The 26647-nt window shown below is 38.8% G+C and overlaps 1 protein-coding gene across 3 annotated transcripts in view; it reads left to right on the top strand.

The window, feature by feature from the left end:
• Positions 1-26647, top strand: part of CHD2 (chromodomain helicase DNA binding protein 2) — a 122935-nt gene that overhangs the window by 73563 nt on the left and 22725 nt on the right. For 2 of the 3 annotated variants that reach the window (XM_060156030.1, XM_060156022.1), the window contains 13 exons: positions 438-586; positions 1612-1708; positions 2140-2232; positions 4354-4524; positions 5463-5638; positions 11160-11201; positions 11780-11919; positions 17183-17321; positions 17515-17665; positions 18786-18908; positions 20353-20481; positions 21403-21543; positions 23262-23396. In XM_060156030.1, the coding sequence (XP_060012013.1) occupies positions 438-586; positions 1612-1708; positions 2140-2232; positions 4354-4524; positions 5463-5638; positions 11160-11201; positions 11780-11919; positions 17183-17321; positions 17515-17665; positions 18786-18908; positions 20353-20481; positions 21403-21543; positions 23262-23396 (1686 nt within the window). The remainder of the gene's footprint in view (positions 1-437; positions 587-1611; positions 1709-2139; positions 2233-4353; positions 4525-5462; positions 5639-11159; positions 11202-11779; positions 11920-17182; positions 17322-17514; positions 17666-18785; positions 18909-20352; positions 20482-21402; positions 21544-23261; positions 23397-26647) is intronic. The other variant, XM_060156036.1, reaches the window with a different exon arrangement.

The following is a 26647-nucleotide window of genomic DNA, read 5'->3' as shown; positions in this document are numbered from 1 at the left end:
ATTCTAACATTGTTCAAGATGGTCTACTTTTATTACACACGAACAGTATTAGCTCTGTGGTATGTTGGAAACGTACACACTTGTTTCCTTCGTAGATGAATTTCAAAGTCTGCTCTAGTACTGGGTACCTCTTTAAGTTTCATATGTGGCCAAAGATTCAGTTTCAATGAGACAGATCATTCTTTAGCAGCATTTTTATTGTTAGAACAAGGCTATAATAATTCCTTAGGGGCTATTTTATTTAAGAATGTAACGTGCTGCAAATAGTAAAAATATTGCATGTACAATACTTAAGTTGTCTGCTTGGATGGATGGCTTACAAGTGATATGCCATAGCAGAGAACAAATATTTTTTTATTTTCCCCCTTGGTTTTAGGCAGAGGTAACTTTTTTGTATGTGTGATCAGGCATAAGCATAACATTTCCTTTTCCTACAGGTAAATATTTACCGCTTGGTTACAAAGGGGACCGTGGAGGAAGAGATCATAGAACGGGCCAAAAAGAAGATGGTATTGGACCATCTGGTGATTCAGCGCATGGATACCACTGGCCGGACAGTTCTGGAAAACAACTCTGGAAGGTCCAAGTAAGTTCCAGAAAGATGGGAGAGGTAGCAGAGTCAATTTTATGTCAACATTTGGTATAATTCATTTTTCTAATAGGATGCTTTACAACAGACATTAATCCATTAATTACCTGGAAAAGGCCAAGCCAAAACTGCAAGAAGATGGCATTTTCATTTTATTTTGCTCCCCCTGTTTCTCCTTCTTCTTCAGGTTCTTTTTTTTTCTTTCCATATCAGCTCTTTTCTTATGTGCCCTCTCTCTTTCTTTCCTGCCCTCCTCTCTTGCCTTTTGCTTTTGGCTCTGCCTGTGACATATGACACAGCAGCAGCAGTGGCAGCTGTGTGCTCCCCATTGGGCTTTCATCCTGGCACAATGTTGCCTTGGACTTTTCAGCAGTGAGAATGCACCAGATTGAATTGGTATCTATTTCTTGGTAAAAAAGTTTGTGTGGAGATTATCTTTCCTATTGAAAACAAAAGGCTATAAAAGGAAAGTAGTTAAGTTTTAGTTGGCTTTATTTGGAAACACAACTATTTCTCTTAGAGAGTTTACATTTTGACCAAATTGTTGAGTATCTTCTGAGGCAGTCCTGCAACTTGTGTTACAGGTGAGATCAAATGAGCCCTTCCTAATTAGATGATGATAATTTTCCATTAAAAGGAAACTAGGCAGAAAAAGCTTGTTCTTTTAGTTTGGACCAGAGATGAGGAGTTTGAAAATTCATGGTGAATGATAGCTTTCTGAGTCAAAGGACAAAGAGAGAACTCCCTTCTCTCATGTTGCTAATTATCTTTCTTGCTTAACCATGTAACAGATGAATCAACAGGAAAATAATTGATTTCTTAGTCTTTTGTTAGGTTAGGTTTACCACTGCAGACTCATCCTGTGGATTAAAAAACATGAAATATTTGTGAGATCATTTTTCTTGTGGCAGAATTTATATCTTCACCAGTAATTTGACCTCTTTATGAAGAATAGATATTTAGAACTCCGTAGAGGTTATCTGACATTCCTAAAAGATTACAACTACATTTTATTTCTGCAGTTCAAATCCTTTTAATAAAGAAGAGCTGACAGCGATTTTGAAATTTGGAGCAGAGGATCTCTTCAAAGAACTCGAAGGGGAGGAATCAGAGCCTCAGGTAGTCAACAATAAGGGAAAAAAATTTCTTGATAAGTATCATCTGTGAGAGTCTGAAATTTTCTGGAAGTGATTCTGAGTCTGAGGCTTTTATAAGGAAATAGTAGTTACTTGCAGAACATAGTTTCTCTTTTTTTCTTACAGGGCTAAAAGCTCTTACTAAATTGACTAGGAAAGAATGAGAAAAGCATTTGAGGATTTTGTCTTTGGTCTTTTTTATTCCAATTTTATTTCTCGTAATTTCTGAAGTTTCATCTTATCATTTGTATAACTAGTAGTTTGAAACATTAGATGTAAAGGACATGAAACTGAGAGTGTGAAAGAAAATGGAATATCAGAGAAGAGAGTCGGTTTATTTGCACCAGTCATTTTCAGTAAATGCTTACCACTGCTTGCCTTTTTACCATGTTTGTGTTGCTCTTGTTCTTTTAGGAAATGGATATAGATGAAATTTTGCGCTTGGCTGAAACCAGAGAGAATGAAGTCTCAACAAGTGCAACAGATGAGCTTCTGTCACAATTTAAGGTATGAAAATCATTGTCTGAGAAAGTCTTTGGCATTGATTCATGAACCAATAATAAGTAATGCCTGTCAGTACTTTCTGGGTGCAAGGGACTCTGCTTTTCTATTTACCGCAGTTGACTCATACCCCTCAAAATCATTCTCTAGAGTTCCAAGTATGATGTGGGTATAGACCATATAGTCCTCCCCATGAGGGTCACCACTGAAGCGGTCCATCCTGCCCAGATTCAGTGGGTAGAGGAAAAGAAGTCGCTGTGACAAGGGCTGAGAATAAGCTGTCAGTGGGATAGGTGGAGAACTTGGTAGTGTGGAGCTCTGGGAGGGGTGGAGAGGTTGTGGGAGAGACATTAATAGAATCATAAGAAAGAGAGGTCAAAGGTATGAAAATCGAAGGTGACAGTTGGGAAGCTCTTGACTTGGTGGGATTTTTTTTTTTAAGGACAGTTATGGGGTAGTTAGTGGTATTTGATAGAAAATTAAATGAGATCAGGACTAAATGCAGAAGCTGCGCACCTGATGAGTAGGAGATGACAGCATTGAGTATAGACATTATTAAAAAGCTTAGTGAAGAGAACAGTGAAAGTAATTTATGAGGATAGAAGGATCAAGCAAGGCGAAATTTTTTAAAGGTGTTACCACATTTCTAGGTTGAGGAAAGAAATTGAGAATAGGGAAATTCTGAAGGTTCTAAGGAAAGAAGGAAAATTTGGTTGCACATTGCCCAGGAGGAGACTGGAACAGATATAATCAAAAGCACAGATGGAGGAACTAGGCTTTGAAAGAAAAAGGAAAGTATACACTTCAGGAAATAGAGGGGAGAGAAGATGTAGGAGTTCCAACTGGTGACCTTAATTACCAGTAAATTAAGTGAGGTGTTAGCTGAGAAGTGGAAAAGATTTGGGATAGTCCCATCCAGGGGCCAGGAGTTGCCAGGAGGAACTTGGTTTAGGGTGTAGAGCTGAATTTAGAAGATGGGGCTTCACATTAGAGCCAGTCAGCAGGATCATATGACTTGCTCCAGAAATACTTGAGGTCAGAGAAGTTGAATCAGTTGGCCATCCCAAGGTGGGAGAATTGGCTTGGGAGGCATCGAAGAGTCATCAAAGTGGCAAGTTACCCAGATTCCAGTGAGAACATGGTTGAATGGATTCATCATGGTTTGGTTCCATGCATGTTAGAGAAGCAGGGAAGACCTGGAGGTTACATTGATGGTTATGTGTGGTAGACCCATAAGGGCTGAGGAAGAAGTGTTTGAAAGGAAGCATTATTTTGTGATGAAGTCCAAGGTTGGCCACAGGTAGAAGTTGTCTTAGTGGAAGAAAAAGGAAGGAGTTGAGTGGATCACAGAGCTCTAGGATCAGAGTTAATGTGTCTGTGGATGCAGAGGATGGAGGTGAATTGTTAGCGTTTCAACTGGATTTCACTTCTATGGCTACTGCTCCCTTCTTAAACAGATGTAATCTTCATGATGGTGTCCTGGTCTAAATATATTAAATATTTGATATGAAATAAATGGTTTATTTCAGTTTTTTGCATTTTGTGTTCTTGTTTTTATTCCTAAGACTAACATGCAGTTTTGAGCATATGAAATTCTTACAGACCTTTAGCTTCTATACTTTTTTTTTTTTTTTAGCTTCTATACTTTTGATAAAAATGAATAAGGTAACCAATAGCTACTGCTTTGAGTTATGGGTTGTTTCAAATGAGCTCTATTCAGTAGCGATTTATAATGTATAGGACTGTAAGTTTGTAATGGATTAGTATTAGGTTTTCAAATGTTATAATCTAAATAAATCTAAAATTTCTAATTAGTACATTAGAAAGTATGTATGATTTAACAGCAAATCTTTCAATAAAACTTATAAGGCAGTTTGTAGCTTTATATCTTTCCCTGTTTTTCAGTAAAATTTCTGATGAACTTTAGGATTTGGCAAGTAGATTTTGTTGGGGGGGTGATAAGGGAGAGATGAGTAGAAAATTGATTATTTGATTATGTAATATCACAGGAGTCCTATTATCATTCATAGCATGTTAGATTAAAAACAGTGCTTGAGTTGGTGTGTTAGTAGATGGTGTTTGGGAAATAGGGAAATGTCAGACAATGGGTTGTCCATTTGTTTTAAGGTTGCCAACTTCGCAACAATGGAGGATGAAGAAGAACTAGAAGAGCGTCCTCACAAGGACTGGGATGAGATCATTCCAGAGGAGCAAAGGAAGAAAGTAGAGGAGGAAGAGCGGCAGAAAGAGCTGGAAGAAATTTATATGTTGCCTCGAATTCGGAGTTCCACTAAAAAGGTGAACAAATAACATGAAAGATATGGAAGTATTGATACTTCTTATTTTGTTCACCTTATGTTGTTGTCTGGATGTGTGGAGGGTTCCAGGGTAGAGTTATAGGAAACCTAGCAGAGGGAAATGGAAAAATGCACAAGGCTCACGCGCATACCTATGAGCCATTTGATCTTTGCAGATTGGCTGTTTGTGAGATGGCTGGACAGGTTTTGAGTTTGACAGAAGTTTACATTTTGCCCTTGAGATTAGAACCAGTAAGTCTAAGAGTTTGGTTCTAATTGGCAAGGCCTTTGCCTTTCAGAGTCAAACCTCTTTTCACCTTTAAGTGTTTGTTTATAGCACTTGGCATAAATACTTAGTAAGCGATTATATAAAGGTGCTTCAGTTTACAAAGCTCTATCATAGGCACTATCTAATTTGATTTTTGCAACAACATTTAAGTAGATAGACTGTTTTATTACCCAGTTGTTGGAGATAACAGACTCAGGTTTGTCTGAGATCCTAGTAAATCAGTATTAGCTAATAGTAGCTATCATTGAGTATTCCCCGTATGTCAGGCATAAGTTAGTGCTTTTCCACTCACTGACTCATTTAATTCGTATGAAAACCCTGTATTATAGGTGCTATTGTCCCCATTTTACAAATGGAAAACAAAGGCATGAAGAAGTAAAGTAATTTGCCCAAGGAAGTAAGCATGAAGCCACAATCCAAATATTTTTATTCCAGTTTACTTAATGACATTACAGTATGTCTCTGGCAGAATGACTGTCCCAAGCAGGTCTTCTTTCATCACATGCCATCTGCCTCCTTCTTTCTTAAAGGGAAATTGACTTGCCTGATACGATGGGAAGTTCTGAGTATTAAGGAGTTAAGATGGGCTGGTCTTAGTCCTTAGATCTTTTGGACCTGGCACTTGCTACAATGTGACTTTGCCTTTTCAGGCTCAGACAAATGACAGTGACTCTGATACTGAGTCTAAGAGGCAGGCCCAGAGATCCTCTGCCTCTGAGAGTGAGACAGATGACTCTGATGACGACAAGAAGCCCAAGCGCAGAGGGCGCCCCCGAAGTGTGCGGAAGGACCTCGTGGAGGGATTCACTGATGCCGAGATCCGGAGGTTAGTGGGGGCTCTGCTCTCCTTCCCCCTCACATTTGGAAGGACATGCTGTAAGCCTCAGGTTGATGGATCCCTGACATTGATGACAGGGAGGTCAGAGGAAGGCAAGGGGGGCTGAGTCATGCTCCAAGGCCCCAGGATGATTCTCCCTTCTCCAAGGTTTTCCTCAGTTGAGCTCTTTCTTTTTGTTTACTTCTTGTTCTGGGTTCTGAACATTTCACAAAGAAAGTCCAGCCAAGAGGAAAGAGGCTGTTGGAGGTAAACTTGGGCTGAAACTTTCTTTTTTGTTTTTATTGAAGAATATGAATAAATACATACATACATATGTATCAGTGTGTATAAAAGAAATGGTATAAATATAAAAAAGTAGTATAGATAACCCCAGTTTACTTTCCATCAGTGTTAGTGCTGATATCAGTTTGGTTTATTGGTATATACAACATACTGTTCTGCAGCTTCTTGTCACTTATAACCAATTTTAGGCATCTTTCTATGTCAGTACTTACTACACATTTGTTGGTGTCTGATTCACACCCCTTTTCCCTCCAGAAAAATCTAAAATTATTGCTTCCAAACCACTTTTCCCCTAGCTGCCATGTTATTTTTTTAAAAAGCTGAAGAAAGTAGAAAATATGAAAATGATTAACTTTATGGTCTAACCCAAATTTTAACTTATCAAATAGTCCTTTTAGGTCAGTATTTGAAATCACAAGGTCTTTGTTTCCCACTAAATGTTATACCTGTTCTTTTATTATTTCTTTGTTTAATATATTATGGAAAAATGTAAATGTATACAAACATTGATAGAATATTAGCGCACCCCCTCCCCGGGTATTATTTTAACCATTATGAGTTTGTAGTCAATCTTGTGTGTGTGCCATATTTCTATTTTCCCCTACCCTCAGTGTTATTTTGAGAAGAATGTATATTCTGCTGCAGTTGAGTGGAGTGTCCTATAGATGTTTTTTAAGTCTATTTGGTTTACTATTGTTCAGATCTTCCATTTCCTTATTGATCTTCTGCCTGATCTATCCATTATTGGAAATGGGGTATTGAAGGCTCTATTATTGCTGTATTGTTTACTTCTCCCTTCTGTTCTGTCAGTTTCTGCTTCATATGTTTTGGGCCTCTGCTGTTAGGTGTGTATGCTGTATAATCTGTTGTCTTGATGAACTGACCGTTTTCTCATTATAAAATGTCCTTCTTTGTCTCTAGTAACAATTTATGTCTTAAAGTTTATAACTTGGTTAGATATTAGTGTAGACACTCCAACTCTCTTTTGGTATTGTATGTGCAGTATCTGTTTCCTTTTTTATTTCAATCTATTTGTGTCTTTGAATCTAGCTTGCAACTCTTGTATGTAGTATATAGTTAGATGTTTTTCAAAAATCCATTCTATTGCTCTCTTCCTTTTGATTGAAGTCTTTAAACCATTTACATTTAAAGCAGTTACTTATAAGATAGAATTTATGTCTGCATTTTGCTGTTCATTTTTTATGTCTTGGGTCTTCTTTGTTCCTTTATTCCCCCATTACTGCCTTCTTGCATATTACATATTTTTTAGTATACTATTTTAATTCTCTTGTTTCTTTTATATTTTAAAAGTTATTTTCTTAGTGGTTTCCCTGGAGATTATAATTTTTTTTTAATAAATTTATTTATTTATTTATTTTTGGCTATGTTGGGTCTTGGTTTCTGTGCGAGGGCTTTCTCCAGTTGCGGCGAGCGGGGGCCACTCTTCATCGCAGTGCGCGGGCCTCTCACTGTCGTGGCCTCTCTTGTTGAGGAGCACAGGCTCCAGACGCACAGGCTCAGTAGTTGTGGCTCACGGGCCTAGTTGCTCTGCGGCATGTGGGATCTTCCCAGACCAGGGCTCGAACCCGTGTCCCCTGCATTAGCAGGGAGATTCTCAACCACTGCGCCACCAGGGAACCCCCTGGAGATTATAATTTAATGTTTTAACTTAGAACAGTTTAGTTTGGACTAATACCACCTTAATTTCAGTGGTATTCTAAAACTTTACTCCAGTTTAGGTACGTTTCTTCCCCCTCTTTTGTGCTTTTATTGTCACACAGATTATATCTTTAAACTTTATAAGCCCACCAACACAGTTATATAATTATCGCCTTATGCAGTTGATAGTTAAAATCATTTAGGAGAAGAAAAGAGCTACTGACAAAAATACATATACACTGTCTTTTTATCTACTTACTCAGGTATCCTCCTGAGGCTCTTATTTATTCATGTGGATTTGAGTTATTGTTTCACGTCTTTTCATTTCTGCCCAGAGTACTCTCTTTAGTATTTCTTTCAGGGCAGGTCTGCTAGCAACAAATTCTGTCTTTTTATTTATCTAGGAATGTCTTAATTTCTCCTGTGTTTTTGAAGGCTAGTCTTTATTCTTTTTCTGTCTTTCACATTGGATAATCTCAGTTGACCTATCTTTTTTTTTTTTTAAATGCATCTCTTGTTGTTGTTGTTTTTTTTAATTTATTTTTGGCTGTGTTTTGTCTTCGTTGCAGCAAGCAAGGGCTACTCTTTTTTTTTAATTAATTAATTAATTTATCTTTGGCTGTGTTGGGTCTTCGTTTCTGTGCGAGGGCTTTCTCCAGTTGCGGCGAGCAGGGGCCACTCTTCATCGCGGTGCACAGGCCTCTCACTGTCGCAGCCTCTCTTGTTTTGGAGCACAGGCTCCAAATGCACAGGCTCAGTAGTTGTGGCTCACGGGCCCAGTTGCTCCGTGGCATGTGGGATCTTCCCAGACCAGGGCTCAAACCCATGTCCCCTGCATTGGCAGGCAGGTTCTCAACCACTGCACCACCAGGGAAGGAGGGCTACTCTTCATTGCAGTGCGTGGGCTTCTCATTGCGGTGGCTTGTTGCAGGGCATGGGCTCTAGGTGCGCGGGCTTCAGTAGTTGCAGCATGTGGGCTCAGTGGTTGTGGCACGCGGACCCTAGAGCACATGGGCTTCAGTAGTTGCGGCACACGAGCTTAGTTGTTCTTCAGCATGTGGTATCTTCCCAGACCAGGGATCAAACCTGTGTCCCCTCTATTGGCAGGCAGATTCTTAACCACTGTGCCACCAGAGAAGTAAGTCCCTGAGTTGACCTATCTTTTAACTGATTTTTTTTCTTCTGCTAATTCACATCTAATCCTAAGCCTCTCTAGTGATTTTTTTCATCTTAGTTATTGTACTTTTCAGCTCCAGAATTTATATTTGACTCCTTTATATAATTTCTGTCTCTGTTGATATTCTCCATTTGGTGATATATTATTCTCAAATTTTCTTTTAATTCGTCAGACATGGATTCCTTTAGTTCTTGTATATATTTATAATAGTTGATTAAAACCTTTGTCTAATAAGTTCAACTTCTGGACTTCCTCAGGGTCTATTTCCATTGAAAACCATCTTCTTCCCTGTATAGGGACCATACTTTCTTGTTTTCTGTAATATTTGTTGAAAACTAGACATTTTAAGTAATACAATGTGGCAAGTCTGGAAATCAGATTCCCCCTGCCAGCAAGAGTTTTTTGTGTTTGCTGTTTGTTGTTGTTGCTGTTTGTTTAGTAACTTTTCTGGACTAGTTCTGCGAAGTCTGTCTTCTCTGTCTTTTGAAGTCTCTGCTCATTTAGCTTAGTGGTCAGCTAATGATTGGACAGAGACTTCCTTAAACACCTTAAGTCTACCAACCTGTAAATCTACCAGCCTTTGCTGAAGGGCTACTTGTGTATTTTGGGGATGTCTTCAATGTTCTGATAGGCAGTTTACAGCTCTGCCTTAGCCTTCAGTTCCTGTTTGTGCAGAGCCTCAATGCCAGCCAGAGGTGAGAGATTCACAGCTCCTCAGGTCTTCTCTGTGCCTGCACATAGCCCTGCATATATGCAGCCTTCTAGATACCCAGGAATATGCCTGAGCTTTTCAAAGATCCCTGTGCACATCTTTTCCCCCAGGTTTCTCCATTGCAGTTTTTGGTCAACCTGTTCATATTGCCAACTTATAATGCTGCCTCAGGCAGCTGTGGTGTTAAACCTTTGCCTCTAATTGTTTTTTGACCGATGAACTACAGACAGTGTTCTTCATACAGAGTCAGGTCAAATGAAGACAAGTCTGAGAATGGTGCTTCTCGGGGTGCTGTCAGTCAGGTCAAAATAGCACTGTTCTCTGGGGAAAGAGCTTTTGGGGAGCTCTACGCCTGTTCTGCTCCCTCTAGTGGCTGCTGTGTTGCTTCTTTGCACAGCTGCAGTAGTTGGGAAGGTGTAGTTTTCAAGGCAGTTATGGAGCTGGGGAGAGGGCATGGGAAACAGAGCAAGTCAGGATGCCAGAGAGCTCACTGTTCATACTGAGATTCAGCCATTTTCTTGAATAAATGCTCATAGGATGGCTGCAAGCCTTTGGTTAATTTCCAGCATTCTAACAAAGTTGATTTTGACAGTTTTGCCAGTGTTCTTGTTGCTTTTACGGAGGAGCGGATTTTCAGAGGTCCTTACTCCACCATTCCTGGAATGCTTCTCTGTCTCAATATTATTTTGAAGTAATCACAAATGGCATATTATTTCAGATGTAAAATATTTCAGTATATATCAAGAAGAAGAATCGTAGAGTGGAGGAATAATTCTCAGGTTTGCTTTCACATATAGTACTTTCCTAATCCATGCTATTCCTTTAATACTGTTTCTTAGCTATTGTTATATTCATCCCCATTTTCTTTAATTGCTGTGCCCTCTCTTTTCATTTTTTTTCTCCATAGTTTCTCTCCCTTCATTTTTATCTAACCAGGTAGTTTGGCGTGTTACAGTGCTGCCCTTGATATATCATGGCATCTTGCTTTTTTAGTGAAAGTCTAGTGGTTGGCTGTAGGGAAGGGAGTGGATTAAACATGGATTGGCATATAGCATGGTTTAGGCTAGAGACTTGTGGAAGGATAGATTAGATTTTTGGCTGGAAACAATGTTTGGCAGAAGGAGTCAGAGTTTCCAAAAGAGTTTTGCCTAATAAGTTTAAAATCATATGTTTATTTTACTTTGCCTCATTACAAAAAGTATTTGAGGCAGTCCTAAAAACCTTATATTTGTATTATTGACCAGAAAGTAACGGAAAATATTGCAGTGTGGAATTGAAAGTAACAATAGTGGACTAAATAGACCACTTAACTGTACTGGATTTTATTATAAGAGGTTGTGGTTTTTAAATCATTTATTATGTATTGAACTCCATAAACTTGTACCTTCTAAAAATGATAGTACTAGAGTTAAGTCACCATTCTCAATTATGTCACTAAGCAGTTTCATGAGCAGTCACTGAGAATAAAGTTAATCTTTGGTTTGAATAGATTTTTAGCATTCACTATTTTAAGCTGGCCATTTTCAAAGGCCACCTTTAGTTCATTTAGTGGCAGTTGCAAGGATTGGGCCCAGTCTCTTTTTGACAGTTTTTATGGCTCATATTTCATCACAGGATGTGTTTGCATTAATATAGCTGAAGTCTTTTTTTTTAATGTGATTTATTGATTATTTTCTTAGGTTCATCAAGGCGTATAAGAAGTTTGGTCTCCCTCTTGAACGGTAAGCTTAGTAATATAATAGTTCCTTATCCGCCTCTTTTTCACTTCTGTATTGTAGAGGTTTCTTTTTTTGGTTCTACTTTCCATTTTTAAGGTCTGGCACCTTTTGACAGCCTGGCTTTTAGACATTAATTTACTCACCTGCTCCAGATGACTTGGAGATCACCGAAACATATTGTACATGTAACTGTACTTCGCTTCTAGGAACATTGCAGCGAATGAAAGTACGCTAGAGAAAGGAAAGTGAGCACAAAGAAACAAACTAGTGCAAATAGCTTTGGGGCACTTCACCTGCTACTGTTATCAGACAGCGCATTTAGTTAATAAAGAAAGATGAACCCTTTCTCCTCTGTTTTTTGAAATTAGTCTGTTTTTGTGGACTATTCCAAATCAAATTCTTTATGATGGAAAGTAAGTCGTCAGTCACTGTCCGAGGGTTCTTGTTGGAAGGATCAATTAAGGCATGTAGAGAAAGTGTCTTTGCAGGAACAAGCTTATGTGAAACCAAGTGGTAGCTCACGTGACATTAGAAACGTGGGCACAGGGCCTTGAGGTATCCCCGTATTTGTCTTTCCTCAGGCTGGAGTGCATAGCACGTGATGCTGAGTTGGTAGATAAGTCTGTAGCAGATCTGAAGCGCCTAGGGGAATTGATTCACAACAGCTGTGTGTCAGCAATGCAAGAATACGAAGAGCAGCTGAAAGAAAATGCCAGCGAGGGTAAGTCAGCATGTCTCCCTCAGTGATTCTCAAAGACCTGGCACTTGTGGATTGGGATCTCTGCTGCTAAGCATCTTTTTTTTTTTTTTTAAGATGAACACACTTATATCCCATGCATCCCTAATTTTTTGAGGTGTGTATTCTCACATCCCTTTACGTGAGGTCAGTTTTTGCGGTTTTGTGTTTTTTTTTTTTTTTTGGTACGTGGGCCTCTCACTGTTGTGGCCTCTCCCGTTGCGGAGCACAGGCTCCGGACGCGCAGGCTCAGTGGCCATGGCCCACAGGCCCAGCTGCTCCGCGGCATGCAGGATCCTCCCGGACCGGGGCACGAACCCGTGTCCCCTGCATCGGCAGGCGGACTCTCAACCACTGCGCCACCAGGGAAGCCCGTGAGGTCAGTTTTAAGATTCCAAAGATTTACTCACAAATGAAGTTGATTTGCAGAAGGTGCAAAGTAATGAACAAGATGAATGATTTCTTTTAATGTTACTGTAGAAAGTTTAGATTGGTTTGAATGATGTAAAGACCTGAGTGGGTAAAGCTGCGTGGACACATTGCATTTTGGCTGTAAGTGAGGACATTACAGACCACAGACATCAGTAATTATCTTGGATATACATACATGTATTGTTTTGTTGTGATAAACTTAAAGGATTTAGAGAATTAGTTAGAATAAAAATAGTAGATGAATATTGTAAACCTTTTTGTTGCAATGAGACTCTCTTTGGCACTAGAATTTGCAGTAATTCGATTCGACCTGTACTGTGTTTTGTCTTATACACCAGGAGTGCTTTTGCCTGTCCTTTAAAAGCAGGAGGTGTGAGGAGAGAGCTGAGGTCCTTGTTGTTAAAGGATACCCTTATAGTTGAACCTCAAACAAAAAGATGAGGGTGTGGTCATTCCACAGTTCACTGGACTGTGGTTTATCTGTGCCATTGCCCCCATTCTTTTGTCACCCTTCACTGACGTTACAGGAGGCTCTGTCGTCTGTGGTTAAGTATTCAGGCCCTGGAGGCAGCCAGTTTACCTGGAATCTTGGTCCTGCCATTTCTTAGCTGCAAGACCTGAGACAAGTGATAGCGTCTTAACAGCCTCATGTGCAAAATAGAGTAGTAGTCTGTGCCTCAGAGGGTTTGGATGGTCACTTGAATAATTCCATACATGTGAAGTGCTTGTCATCACATCTGGCTTGCAGTATTAGCTATTTCATTAAGTAAAGAAGTATTTGTGCTTTGCAATTTTCTTCTTAAGGCTGTTACTAAAAGTAATAGAATTTTTAAATCTCTTGAATATAGTCAAAAACATTTTTAGATTTTTTTTTCCATGAAAAAAACTTAAATAACTTGAGTGGTTTGGACAGTGATCCAAATATGTGCTTTTATAGCGCCAAGAATACATCCAAAAGTAAATCTTAACTTTACAGTGTTTTTTTTTTCCGTGTAACTATTTTGAATAAGTATTATATTCACATGGCTCAAAAATGAAAAACAGGTATCCCTAGTTCTTGTCTCCTTCTAGAAATATAAAAATATGTATGTTCAAAAAATGGATAGATACTGTTTTAACACAATTGGTGCTGTAGCATGCACACTGTTCTGTACCTTGCTTTGTCCATCTCACAGCATATTTGGAGATATTTCCTTGTAACAGTCCCTTCCTTTCCACATGTTTCTTTTCTCTGCATGTTCACATTCTGCATCTGGTTGATTGCTTCCTTCTGGCATTGCTTAACTTGTTTCCATATACCTGTATTTTCTATAAATTGGCATTTAGCATATTCCTGAGTCCAGGTTAACATTTCCAATTCTAATGTAAGATTATTGATATCTCTTTGCTTAAGTTGAAAATTTTGTTCCTAAAAATGTTAACATAATCATGTATTTGTCTTATACATTATACACGTTTCCAAATATTAGTACCAATTTTACTGTTTTTATTTGTTTGTTTTCTTCTTTCTTTCTTTGGCTGTGCTATGAGGCTTGTGTGATCTTAGTTCCCTGCCCAGGGATTGAACCTGGGCCATGGCAGTGAAAGCGCCAAGTCCTAACCACTAGACTGCCAGGGAATCCCCCTGATTTTACTGTTAACTATAAGACTTCTTAATGCAGAGTTTGATTTCTTTGTGTTTCTTTTTGTCCTTAAAATACACCTCATTAGCAGTACACAAAGTACTATGTTTTAAAATTATTTGAAATTGTTCTTTTCTCTGTGTGGTTATGCCACCAACTTAATATATAGTTTAGTATCTTTTGTTTTCTTCTCCTTTCAGTTTCTAGGGATTACTTTTCTCCTTTTGATAAAACTTTGTTTCTTTAATTATGTAAAACATTTGCATGGCCCAAAGTCAGAACAAAACCAGGAACACGATGAGAGAATCTTGCCTTCATTCCTGTCCCCCCAGTACTGTTCTCTTCCTCCCCTGTAGGTAATCATTTCGATTAGTTTTGGGCTTATGTTTCCATTGTTTCTTTTTAAAATTTTAAGTCTGTGTGTGTGTATTTCCTCTATTATACAGGAGATATCATACATTATATTCTGTTCTGCATCTAATTTTTACATATGGCGTTCACTCCATCTTACTGTGTAGAGTTCATACTTCCTTCCTTTTACAATTGCACAGTATTCCACTGTGTAGATAGATGTTAATTCAAACTTTATTGTTCCCTAGTAATAAATATTTGGGTTGTTTTCAGTCTTCTGCCACTATAAATAAAGCTACAATGAATAAATAGTTTAATGAATATGCTGTTTCATATCTCTGCCAGCATATCTTTGGGATAAATTTCTGGAAGTGGGATTGTTGAGTCCTGGGAAAAATGCATATGTAATTTGGTTAGATACTGCCAAATTCTTCATAAATCTGATAACCATTTACATTGCCACCTACAGTGTATATTCATACACAACAGAATGTATTGTCAAATGTTTGGATTTTTGCCAAACTGACTGTTGGGAAATGGCATCTCACTTTTCTTTTAATGAGCAATGTTGTGCATCTTTTCTGAGGGCCACTTGTGAACTGTCTGTACATATATTATGCCCATTTTCTATTGAGCTGTTGGTCTTAATTTTTAGGATCTCTTTTTCTTGTCTTTTTTTAAGAAGATTTAATACAAGGAATTTAAAAAATTTTTTATTTATTTTATTTTTGGCTGTGTTGGGCCTTCGTTGCTGCGCATGGGCTTTCCCTAGTTGCGGCGAGCGGGAGCTACTCTCCTTTGCGGTGCGTGGGCTTCTCACTGCAGTGGCTTCTCTTGTTGCAGAGCACGGGCTCTAGGCATGCGGGCTTCAGTAGTTGTGGCACACGGGCTCAGTAGTTGTGGCTCACGGGCTTAGTTGTTCCGCGGCATGTGAGATCTTCCCGGACCAGGGATCGAACCTGTGTCCCCGGCACTGGCAGGTGGATTCCTAACCGCTGCACCACCAGGGAAGTCCCAGGATCTCTTTTTCTGATAAAAGTTGCCAGTGTTCTCCTCCAGTTTGTGATTTGTCCTCTCACTTTGCTATGATATTTTGTACAGAAAACTTAAAAAAATTTTATATAGTCAAATTTATCAATCTTTTACCCTATTGTTGTTTTGGATTTTGATTAGTTAAAAACATTTTCTCTACAAAACAGAAACAGACTCACAGACATAGAAAGCAAATTTATGGTTACCAAAGGGGAAAGGGATAAATTGGGAGTATGAGATTAGCAGATGCACACTACTATATATAAAAGAGGTAAACAACAGGGATTTAATATAGCACAAGGAACCTATTATATTCAATATATTGTAACAAACTAAAAAAAAATTCTTTTTTCTACTCTGAGGATATAAAGGAAGTCATTAAGATCACCCCCCACCACCACCAATACCTATGTGATTTCATTTACTTTTATATCTCTGATTCACTTGGAGTTTTTCCTGGTATTGCATCCAGGTTTTTTGGATTTTGGATTTTTCCTATATGGCTACTATATGTCTCAACACCATTCATTAAAGATGGTTGATCTTTTCTCCACTGCCTGTTTTTTTTTTGTTTGAAGAGCTACATAATCTGTTAATGGATTTACAATATTAGTATCCTGTTAATGGACGTTTAGCTTTCCAATCTTTTGCTTTACGGTGTTGTGGTAAATAATCTTGTGTGTATGCCATTTGCGCCATATCCTCCCACCAGCATTGACTAGAATGGCAGTGTCTGTTTCCTCTTAGTCTCACCGACATATTTTCAAATCTTTGAATTTTCCCAGCCTGAGGTTAAAAAGGCTATGTCTATATATTTAATTTGCATTTCTCTTACCATGAATGAGGTTGAGTATTTTTCACATGGAACCATTTGTATTTCCTTTTCTGTGAATTGTCTCTTTATCCTTTACCCATTTTTCTGTTGCAATCTTTTTATTTTACAGATGAGGAAACACAGACCCAGAGAGGTTAATAACTAGAAGTGAGAGGGGAAAGGGGACAGGGGGTAGTTTGTGCAGATCCGGGAATAAATCCCAGATTTCTGATCTTCGGAGGAGGTGCCTTTCCCGTTTTGCCACATTCTGTTCCAGAACTCATCAGTATTGTTGGGAATAGCATTTGCAAGTGAAATTCTTGTGGGTTATATGAGAATCCCTAAATAATTGTTTATAATTGTAGTGCCATTTCATCGACTTGAATGTTAAAAAAAGAAATCTTTTCTCAGGCTCTGAGCCATCTTTTCCCTCACAGACAAGTGTCGTTATCATGCATTTCGATTTGGACTCTGGTTAGAATTGACTGCTTTGTTTTTACTTCTAGGATTACTTTAATTGGAAACTCGGGCTAGGGTAACCTTTCCATGACTTCTTTTGTTCATCATTTCAAATGTGTTAGGTATTAACTTGATCTCATACTTTTTTAGTAGAGAAGATCATCTTTTAAAGCACTTAAAAATCTGTTGATGGGTTAGAAAAGAAAAAACTTCAGCATTAATATTACTCCTTTAAAATCTTCTTTCATAAATTTTATTAATTTTAGAGCCAAAGTATAAAACAGGAATAAGAAGATTAAAATACAATTATAAACACTACTGGATTAAAAAATTCTAAATCTTAAAAAACTGAATTGTTTAGAGATTATTTTACAAACATTAATTGAGAAAATGTTTTGCTTTACTTGATTATATCTTTGAATTAACGATAAACCAGAGATATACGCTGAGGAAATAAGAGTTCAGAATTTGTTGACCTATGTTTTTTGTGAAACTTCAGCGAATTCTCACTTAACGAATATGAAATTGGTGTTTTTAGGGAAAGGACCAGGGAAAAAGAGAGGCCCAACTATCAAGATATCTGGGGTTCAGGTTAATGTGAAATCTATTATCCAACATGAAGAAGAGTTTGAGATGCTGCATAAATCTATCCCTGTAGACCCTGAAGAAAAAAAAAAGTGAGTATAATACATGCCCATGCATGGGTGGTTGTGCCATTAGAAAACATATTTGAAGTTACAGTTATGTGTAGTTATGTAGTATTTTCATTATTTTTTCTCTAACGTACCAGAGTGCTTTGCTTATTGGTGGTTATTCCCAAATCAGAAAGACCCTTCCTCTAATGTCCTCCTGCTTTGGAAATCTTTTCAGATACTGCTTAACCTGTCGTGTCAAAGCTGCACATTTTGATGTCGAGTGGGGAGTAGAGGATGATTCTCGCCTATTGCTGGGAATTTATGAACACGGCTATGGAAACTGGGAGCTAATTAAAACGGATCCAGAGCTTAAGTTAACTGACAAAGTAAGTATTTCTGTGATGCTGGAGATGTCTAGAAGATTTGTTGTATAATATTTTTATATTAATTACTTACTTTTAACTATTTTCTGGGGGGTGGGGATCAAATTGGAAATTAGAACAATAGTAAATTCCTGGGATTTCTTTATCCCTGGAAACATTACCATCTTTAGTGGACTGTGGCACTATTTCAGAGATGACAATTATAGCCAGGTGAAATTTTGGGGAAATTACAGGAGAAGCCTTCAAATTCTGATTTTTCTTGTAGGTCAAATCTCATTGCAACAAATACCAGGGTAAGATTATTAATAATAAGAGCATTCCTCGGCCTTAGTTGTTGGCACTTTCTTTAACGATATTTGAAACAGCCATATTTCAGTTCTACACATGAAGAAAGAATGAGCCATACCTTGGTATTTTTTGTAATGGAATTAAACTGTGGCTGTACTTCTCCCACAAAATCGAGCCTCCCACCCTATCCGTTGCACATCAGGCTACCAAGTATAGTGAGGCCGTGCTCAGAGCTGTAAGCAGGGAAAGCCGGCTCCAATTTTAGTAGGATGCGCTCCATGTTGTGCTCCTGGCAGGGCTTTTCCTGGCACGTCAAACAATGCTCATCCCAGGTGCAATGTTCTCAGAGGGTGACAGCACCCTGCCATAAGCACTGAGACCAAATCCAGTCTGGCCTGAGAGGTCCAGCTGTGTCCTGGCATAGCTCAGTGCTTTCCAGCAATGCTCTAAGAAGCATTTTCAATCTAAAACGAAGCTTTAACCTAGCTCCAGGGATTCCCTGCTCCTGGAAGGAGGAAATCCACGACGGCTGGGATGCTCTAGCAGATGAAGCCAACAAGCCCCTCCTACCTGAGTTGTTCTACCCTGTTAACAGCACAGGTAGGAGCCAGTGGGAGAGCTGGATTTCTCCATCCCATTTTGTAAAACGAGAACGGCTCATAAGGGATTTTCAGTGACTGGGAGCCATGGACATGAGATAGGATCTGAGGCTTTATCTGTATTTTGGGTGGTGGGGAGGGAAAGGACTGCTCAGTTGTTTGTCATCTCTGTTTATCCTGATCCACTAACCGGGCCGTGGGCCGTGGCGGGTACTTCTCTTCCTTTCCTGTTGAAGATCCTGCCAGTGGAGACAGATAAGAAGCCCCAGGGAAAGCAGCTGCAGACCCGAGCGGACTACTTGCTGAAGCTGCTCAGGAAGAGTCTGGAGAAGGAGGGGGCCGTGACGGGCGGGGAAGAGGTGAGTGCAGCTGCCAGCCGAGCACCGTCCAGGGGTCTGAGGCTCCAGCCCTGCAGGGTTAGGTAGGGGAAGAGATGCCCTCTCCAGGCATCTCCACAGAATGCTAACCCTCTCCTTGTCAGGTGTTGGTATTGAGGTTCCAGTAATGATGGTTTGGTTGAGTGATGATAGTAATGTTCATTTAGTAATTGACCTAAACATCTTGGCATTCTCCTCAAATATTGCCTCAAAATAGTCCTCATTTCTCCCAGTGCCGCTGGTCTAGACATACTGTTGCTGTATCTTTATGCTCCTTCCTCAATTTAGGAATATAGTTCTCAGTACTGCGTGAATATCACTGGGTTTGCCTGTTGTTACAGCTAATACTCGGCTACTTGTAATCATGGGTCCCAGGGAATAAATGGGTAATTAGGATACACAGTTAATTCAGAAACTGGACTTCAGTTACAGTTGCCTTACTTGCTCAGTGAAAAATTTCAACCGAGTTACTAATGGACTCATCTGAGCTTTAGCTTTTATTTCCCCAACTTTTCATTTCAATTCAGGCTTAAAAAGATGAGAATCACAGTTAGGAGATACTGTAAGTTACAGCCAGTAGTAGCAGCCTTTGTGTGTGCATGTTCCTTAAGTGCTCTTAGAGCTATGCCATTTGTATTAATTTCCCTATATTATAAAGAAAGCAAATTTTAGAAAAAAATCCAATCCCATACCTTGTCCTTTTTTGCATAGTAGTGTCATAATTAATGTCATTCTTCACATAGTATGTTGAGGATATTCTATAAGTTAGGCTCTGGGGAGATAGATTGCATCATGTTTTTTTTTTTTTTTTTTTTTTTGCGGTACGCGGGCCTCTCACTGCTGTGGCCTCTCCCGTCGCGGAGCACAGGCTCCGGACGCACAGGCCCAGCGGCCACGGCTCACGGGCCCAGCCGCTCCGCGGCACGTGGGATCCTCCCGGACCGGGGCACGAATCCATGCCCCCTGCATCGGCAGGCGGACCCCCAACCGCTGCGCCACCAGGGAAGCCCCTGCATCATGTTTTTACTTGCTTAAATTACTGTATCTGTTTGAGTAGATGAACACCTTTTCATTATTTTTAGATATAACATGCTTCTAGTTTTTTTAATGTTACTCTTATTTTATATATTATCTTTATTTATATCTTTGTACATAAGGGTTTTTTTTCTTCTTTTGAATTTTATCTTTAGATTGTATTCCAAAAAATGGAATCAGTAGGTTCAAGGATATGGATGTTTTTGTGTGGCATAGGAGATTTATATAGTTTCTTTTTCTCTACTTCAGGTAAAATTGGTTGCACTCCTTTGAATTTTCTCTGAGTTTCCTTGTTTGAATTATATGGCTGCTGCTGTTCCAAAGAATCATGATGTTATTTGGTCATGCTTTTGAGGGACTTGCTTTACCATCATTTTCTTACCCTTTCCAGGCCAAATTAAAGAAGCGGAAGCCTCGAGTAAAGAAGGAAAACAAAGCACCGAGGCTGAAAGATGAGCATGGAATTGAGTTTTCATCTCCTAGACACTCAGATAATCCATCAGAAGAGGGAGAAGTAAAGGTATGAGGCTGGATTTCAGTTGAGATTATTTTTAAGTTACATTTATTGTGCCAACTGGTATAAAATTATCTGAAATGTGTTTGGTTTACATTCCAGAGTAGATAAAATAAAAATAGAAACTATGTTATGTCTTTGCTTAACCTGTGAGAGAGGAATATAGTTGTTCATTTAAAATCAGCAATTGAAAATTCGTAATAGAAGTAAATTCGTAATGGAAGGAAATGAAGGGAACCATGCAAATTTCAGTGATAAATGGCAATTGACACTCAGCCTCATTGCTGGGAGCGATAGGGAGTGGTGGAGACTGTGGTTAACCAGGGAGCTCATGCCTAATATATAGGGGCAGCTGTTATGCAGTTCATTGTTGGGCCAAACAAAACTCATCTGTGGATCAGGTTTGGCCCAAGGCCTGTCAACTTGTAACCTCTGGTCTAAGCAAAAGGAAAAGTAACTTGCTAGCATTCAGTCTGTTGTTTCCGTGACTGAAAACTTTATGGGATTTTATTTTGTTACTCTTCAAGTGTAATTGCCCTTTGAGGTTATTTCCAGGAAGATCAGCAGTGGGTATGTGAACTAGCATGGATTTGAGTCAAGCATGCATGAATTCAAATACTAGCAACCTTACCAATTACTACCTGGCAGGTATATAATCTCTTTGTTCCTCAGCTTTTTCCATCTGTGAAATGGGAATGATAATGCCTGTGTTGAAGGGTTGCTATGAGAAATAAAGAGAAGATGTAAGTGAAGAGCATCTGCCTCTACAGGCTTCACTTTAAGCAGATAGCTTTAAGGCTGTATGCTTGAGAACATGCTTCTGTGGACACAGTGATGAACCATTGGGAGCAGTGCTTTTTTTTCTAGAAAGTAAACGAGGAAATGTAAAGTTTGTGGCAAAAGCTCATAACCTTGTTTGTTTTCTAGGATGATGGCTTAGAAAAAAGTCCAATGAAAAAGAAACAGAAGAAGAAAGAGAACAAGGAGAACAAGGAGAAACAAATGAGTTCTAGGAAAGACAAGGAAGGGGACAAGGAAAGGAAGAAATCAAAAGATAAGAAAGAGAAGGTATCGATGTCATTCTGCTTACTGAGATGCCTGCAGCCTTTGAAATTCCCTTCTAGGATTTAGAAGTAGAATGGGGTTTGAGGGCCCTGAAATAATTGTCATTTTATGAGTATATCCCAGAAGGAAGGGATATACTCACCTCTTCCTCTTCCTGCAGAGAGAGGGGAGTGTGTGAGTTGTGGTGTTCTTTAATATAGAAGCCTTTATTTGCTCTTTTATTACACACTTCAGAGGGGGTGTTGGAATGAGACAGGACAGGTAACTACTTGATACATGTTCTCAGACTACTTGATACATGCTCTCAGACTCATACATGAACTCATGTTCTCAGAAAAGCACAGTCCACAGATGAATCTGAATATGTGAAATACTATCAAATACTATCAAGAGTTAAGCTTTTGGAGTAGAAATGGGTGAAAGCCCTACTATTATTATATAATCTTCATGTTGGGGTTTTATGAAGTTCATTCCAAACCACAGAATTCTGGTACAGTGTTGCATCTTGCTGACTTCTGATGAAATTATTTTGCAATTAATCTTTAATCATTGTTGAAACATACAAACAAATAACTGCCTTAATTCCACCATCCAGTCATAGCTCTAAGAGATTTCTTGATGAGCACCTTTGGAACTTTTTTATTATGCGTATAAGAACAAATATAAAATAAAAATCAGACTAGACTGGATAACCTTTTCTCCCCACTTAGCAATATATCACAAACAGCTTTCCAAGTGAATAAATAAAAGTTAAAATCATTTTTAATAGATAAAGAAGATTTTGTTTGATTATAACATTTTGGAAACAATTTTAAGTTTCCCATATTGAAATTGCTTTCAAATTTCTAATGTTATAAACTGTATTGTAACAGATACCTTTCTTTGCATCTGTGCTTCTGCAGAAAGGTATTCTTCTTTTAAGGTGAAATATTTAAGAAATAAAAGCACAAAGAATGATTTAGCCAGCATCCATGTGTCCACTACCAGATATTGCAGCTGTTGTTAACATTTTTCATGTTTACTTCAAGTGGGTTTTTTTTTGGCTACTGTATTTGGTATCCATGCACTCATTACTGGGACTCCCCTCTGTTTCTTCTCCCAATTTCATTGCTCTCCTCCCTCTTCTCTCCTCCATAACACTGCCCTGAAGTTCGTGTGAAACCTTCCTGCCCATGTTTTTATACTTTTACTACATATTACATAATCGTAATCAAAGCGTAGTATTGTTTTATGTTTTTAAATGTTCATACATAGAATTTTTTTATATGTATCTCTGTCTCCATCCTTCTGCACCCTTTCATGGATAAATGAACTTTACCCATGTGGATTTATGTAAATTTCAGTCACTTGAAATATTTTAGTTAATACAGTTTCCAAGATCAAAGTGTACTTTCATTTTGAAGTTGCTACAAGCTACTCTGTGAGGGCTCTGCCAATTCACAATCTTAACCTCTTGATGACATTTTTATGCATTTTATGGATTAGGGAATAGAAGCCAGAATAGCATTGGTGAAGCCAAAATTATAATTGGCTCTGTTTAGAGACAGAAGTGGGAATGACATGTGACTAAACTGTTAATCAAATAGGTTTGGCTTCATGATGTCTCAAAACTGAGGCCATCCTGTGTACCCACTTGTAGTGATGTGACATAGCTGAGAAGTCCAAATTGCAAGACAGGAGTACACAAATGACAATGATTCCTTGTAACTCTTTTTTAAAAGCCTAAAGGTGGTGATGCCAAATCTTCAAGTAAATCAAAGCGATCTCAGGGTCCTGTCCATATTACAGCAGGAAGCGAACCTGTCCCCATTGGAGAGGATGAGGATGATGATCTGGACCAGGAGACATTCAGCATAGTAAGTCCTGAAGTTGAGGAATTCTGGGGTCTGCAGCCACAGTGCTTGCTGCGGCTTTGCCTTTCATAGTTCCCGCCACACAGCCTCAGGCGGTCTAAGCAGCATGACCTGAGACGAGGCTGGGGTCCTGGCTGCGTGAGCTGGAGCGGTGGCGAGCAGGGCCTGTCTTATGTGTTCCCGTGTTGTGGGGCTAGGAGCCAAGACGTGGCCTAGGATGTGGTTCATCTCCTCATAGGAGACAGGGCAGGTGAGGGGGAGGAGTCATGGACCAAACCTTGTATGGGGTGGAAACAGGCCAGTGCGTCCTCAGGGACTTAGGCCCTTACCGGAGCTGCATGTGTATATTTCGTTGTGTTGCACTCGCTTCCCTTCCCCTCCTCTCTTGAGGTCTTTTCCTTTCCCCAAACTTCTACACATCACTGTTCACTTGAATAGTTAATTTAGTTTCAGAGAGAAAGTGATCTTCCAAATCTCAAAATATTCCTGCTCTGGGGAAGCAAAGCATAGAATTTTGACCTCATCCTGTAAGGCAGTCTTCTCTCTTTTTTACCCTTTTTTTCCCGTGTTCCCAGAAACCTGTATGCATACGTGTATATTTTTTTCTCTTCGCACTTATCTCATTTTTCTTAAATCTCTTTACTCTTCTTCCTGTGAGCTCTCTGAGGGCAAGTACTGTGTCTTATATAAAGGACGTGTAGATGCTAGAAGTAGCTCAATAAATGAGTAAATGAATAAATTCATTACACAACTAGCTCTCTGATCTGTTTCCTGCTTCTTCCTTAGCCCAGTGTTTAAAAGAGAAAATCATAACTAACGCTTCTGTGGTACCATACTATTTAAAAAATTGCTCTTATACAACATTGTAAATCAACTATACTTGAATTAAAAAAAAAAGAAATTGCATTTACATACTGGCTCATTTACTCTTGTTTTTATATTATGATATCTTCTAAAAATACAGAAAAATTTCAGGAATGTAATAGGCATTGATAGAGGTACCATCAAGTTTTGTCAGGTCTGAATTTTTTAAGGCTCAGGCTATAAAGTTGAAGCTTCTGGTCATGGTTTGTTACCTCCCTAGAAGTGACCACAATTCTAATTTCATTGTAGATCAAATCGTAATTCTCATGCGTGGTTCTAGAGTTTTACTACTTAATGTCTCTAAAGACAGTAAGTAATAGCTCATATAAACAGCCAGGCATCATTAGTGTGCTTTTTGTGTTTTTTCTCCACAACAACCTATGAGGTAGGTAATTATCTCTATTTTACCCCTTAAAAAATAAGGTGAGGAGAGTTAAGTAACTTGTCCAAGATGTAGAGCAAAAATTTGAACCTATCAGTAAATGCCACACTGTGTGTATCCCGTAACTTGAGTTTCCTCCCTCAGCATGTACACTTTTGAGATTTATCCATGTTGATAATTATGTCTCTGATTTCGGTGTTTCATATTATTCTGTTTTATGACTTCCACGATTCATTCTTTCTCCTATTGATGGACACTGGGGTTTCCCAAATGTTTACTACTACAAATTGGCTGCAGTGAAATTGTAAATATTTTCTTATACACATGTGTAAGAGCTTCGCTCGTGTGTAGCTTGAGCAGAAAAGCTGGGTGTTTCTTTGGGTCTGCACATCTACTGCTTTTAGATGTTGTGGAATTAGTCTTCAAAGTGATTGTAGAGATTTGCACTCTTTCCAGCAACGAATGTGAGTTCCAACTGCTTCCCAGTCTCGGAAACACTTGGTAATTTCTACCTTCTTAATTTTTGCCAATCTAAGAGGTATGATCTATTGACCAGTGGTGCTGTTGAACATTTACTTTCATATTTATTGGGCATTCATGTTTCTGGTGAATTGCCTTTTCACATCCTTTGCCTGTTCCAGGTAATTTTTCTCTTCTTACCTTTTCTATAGGAATCCTGTATCCATTTGCAATACTAATCTTTTATCTGTTACAGTCATGTATCTTCCAGTTTATTTTGTGTACTTTAAAAAAATTTAAGTACAATACTGAAAAATAAATCGTAAGTATATAGCTATGGAAATTATCACAGAGTGATGGAAGTTTGTCAGATGTTCACTCTTCTGAAGTTACATGGACATGTGCCTTAATAGTTCCTTATATTAGATACTTAGTGGCTGACAACCATGCCCTACAGGTCAGAGAAAGTTTCTTAAATTATTTTGTGATAATTTCCTCCTCAGTTCTTAATTTTATCCTACTTTTTGGATGTTGGACTTTGGGAGTGGTCCCTAATATTATCTTAAACTTTCTTCCATTTCTTCTTTTCTAACTCTACTTTCTTGGAGATCTCCTCAGCTTTATCTGCCATTATTTCTTTTGAGGTTTTCATTTCTCTTGTCATGTGTTATTTCCAAGATCTTTTTTCCCCATATGGTTCTCTGAATGTTTTTATATTTCTCTTAGATTTGTTTTCCGTTGCTCATGTTAGATATTTTTCAAATGGCTTGGTAATCCTTGGTTGTCTGCTCGTATCTAAGAGTAGGGACTAAACATCTGATTGGAAGCTCTGAACATGTGGGTTGGGCTTGATCGACTTTGAGAGTGTTCTCTGTAGGGTGATCTGGCTGGGCTGCTTCCTTGGAAAACTTCCAGTGGGGAGTCAGCATCATTTGGTTCTTCCTCTTGGGTGGTCGGATTTTGGGGACGAGAATCCTCCAGTCTCCTGACTGGAGGGTTAAGGCCTGGCTTTCTTCGTTCTAGAATCTGAGAGGCAAAAAATAAATAAATAAAAAGACTGGGCGGTGGCTTATCTAATATGCATATATTCATACAGTGCTATTCTCAGTGTAGTAGCCTTGCCTCTCAACTATGCCTGTGTAGCCCAGTTCAGAGACTTTTCTTTTATCCTCTCCAAAGAATAAACCTCCATATCTTTTGTCGGGCAGAGTTGGAAGTCTGGACGTCTGTTATAAATCTGTTCCTCTTAGGCAGTCTTAAAAAAACAAAACAAAACAAAAGCCTTATTTTTAGCCCTCATCCCTACTTCCAGAGATACTTAGCTAGCCTCTGCAGGAATTGCAGTATAAATCAGGTTGGTTCTCAGCTCTTTCCACTGCTGGGTTAGGATTTCATTGTCTGAGGTCTATTGAGTCATTTCGCTTGCTGCCAATATTTTGTTGCTGTTGCTTCCTCTCATTTTCCATGTCTTTGTGGGCTTATCTCTTCTTATGGCGATTTCTTTACTGTTGTTTTAGTGGATGGGGAGGGGGAGAAAAAGATTCTTGTG

This window comes from Lagenorhynchus albirostris, chromosome 1 (assembly GCF_949774975.1).
Source record: "Lagenorhynchus albirostris chromosome 1, mLagAlb1.1, whole genome shotgun sequence".
NCBI classification, from domain to species: domain Eukaryota; kingdom Metazoa; phylum Chordata; class Mammalia; order Artiodactyla; family Delphinidae; genus Lagenorhynchus; species Lagenorhynchus albirostris.
This window is presented reverse-complemented; position numbering and strand designations above follow the sequence as displayed.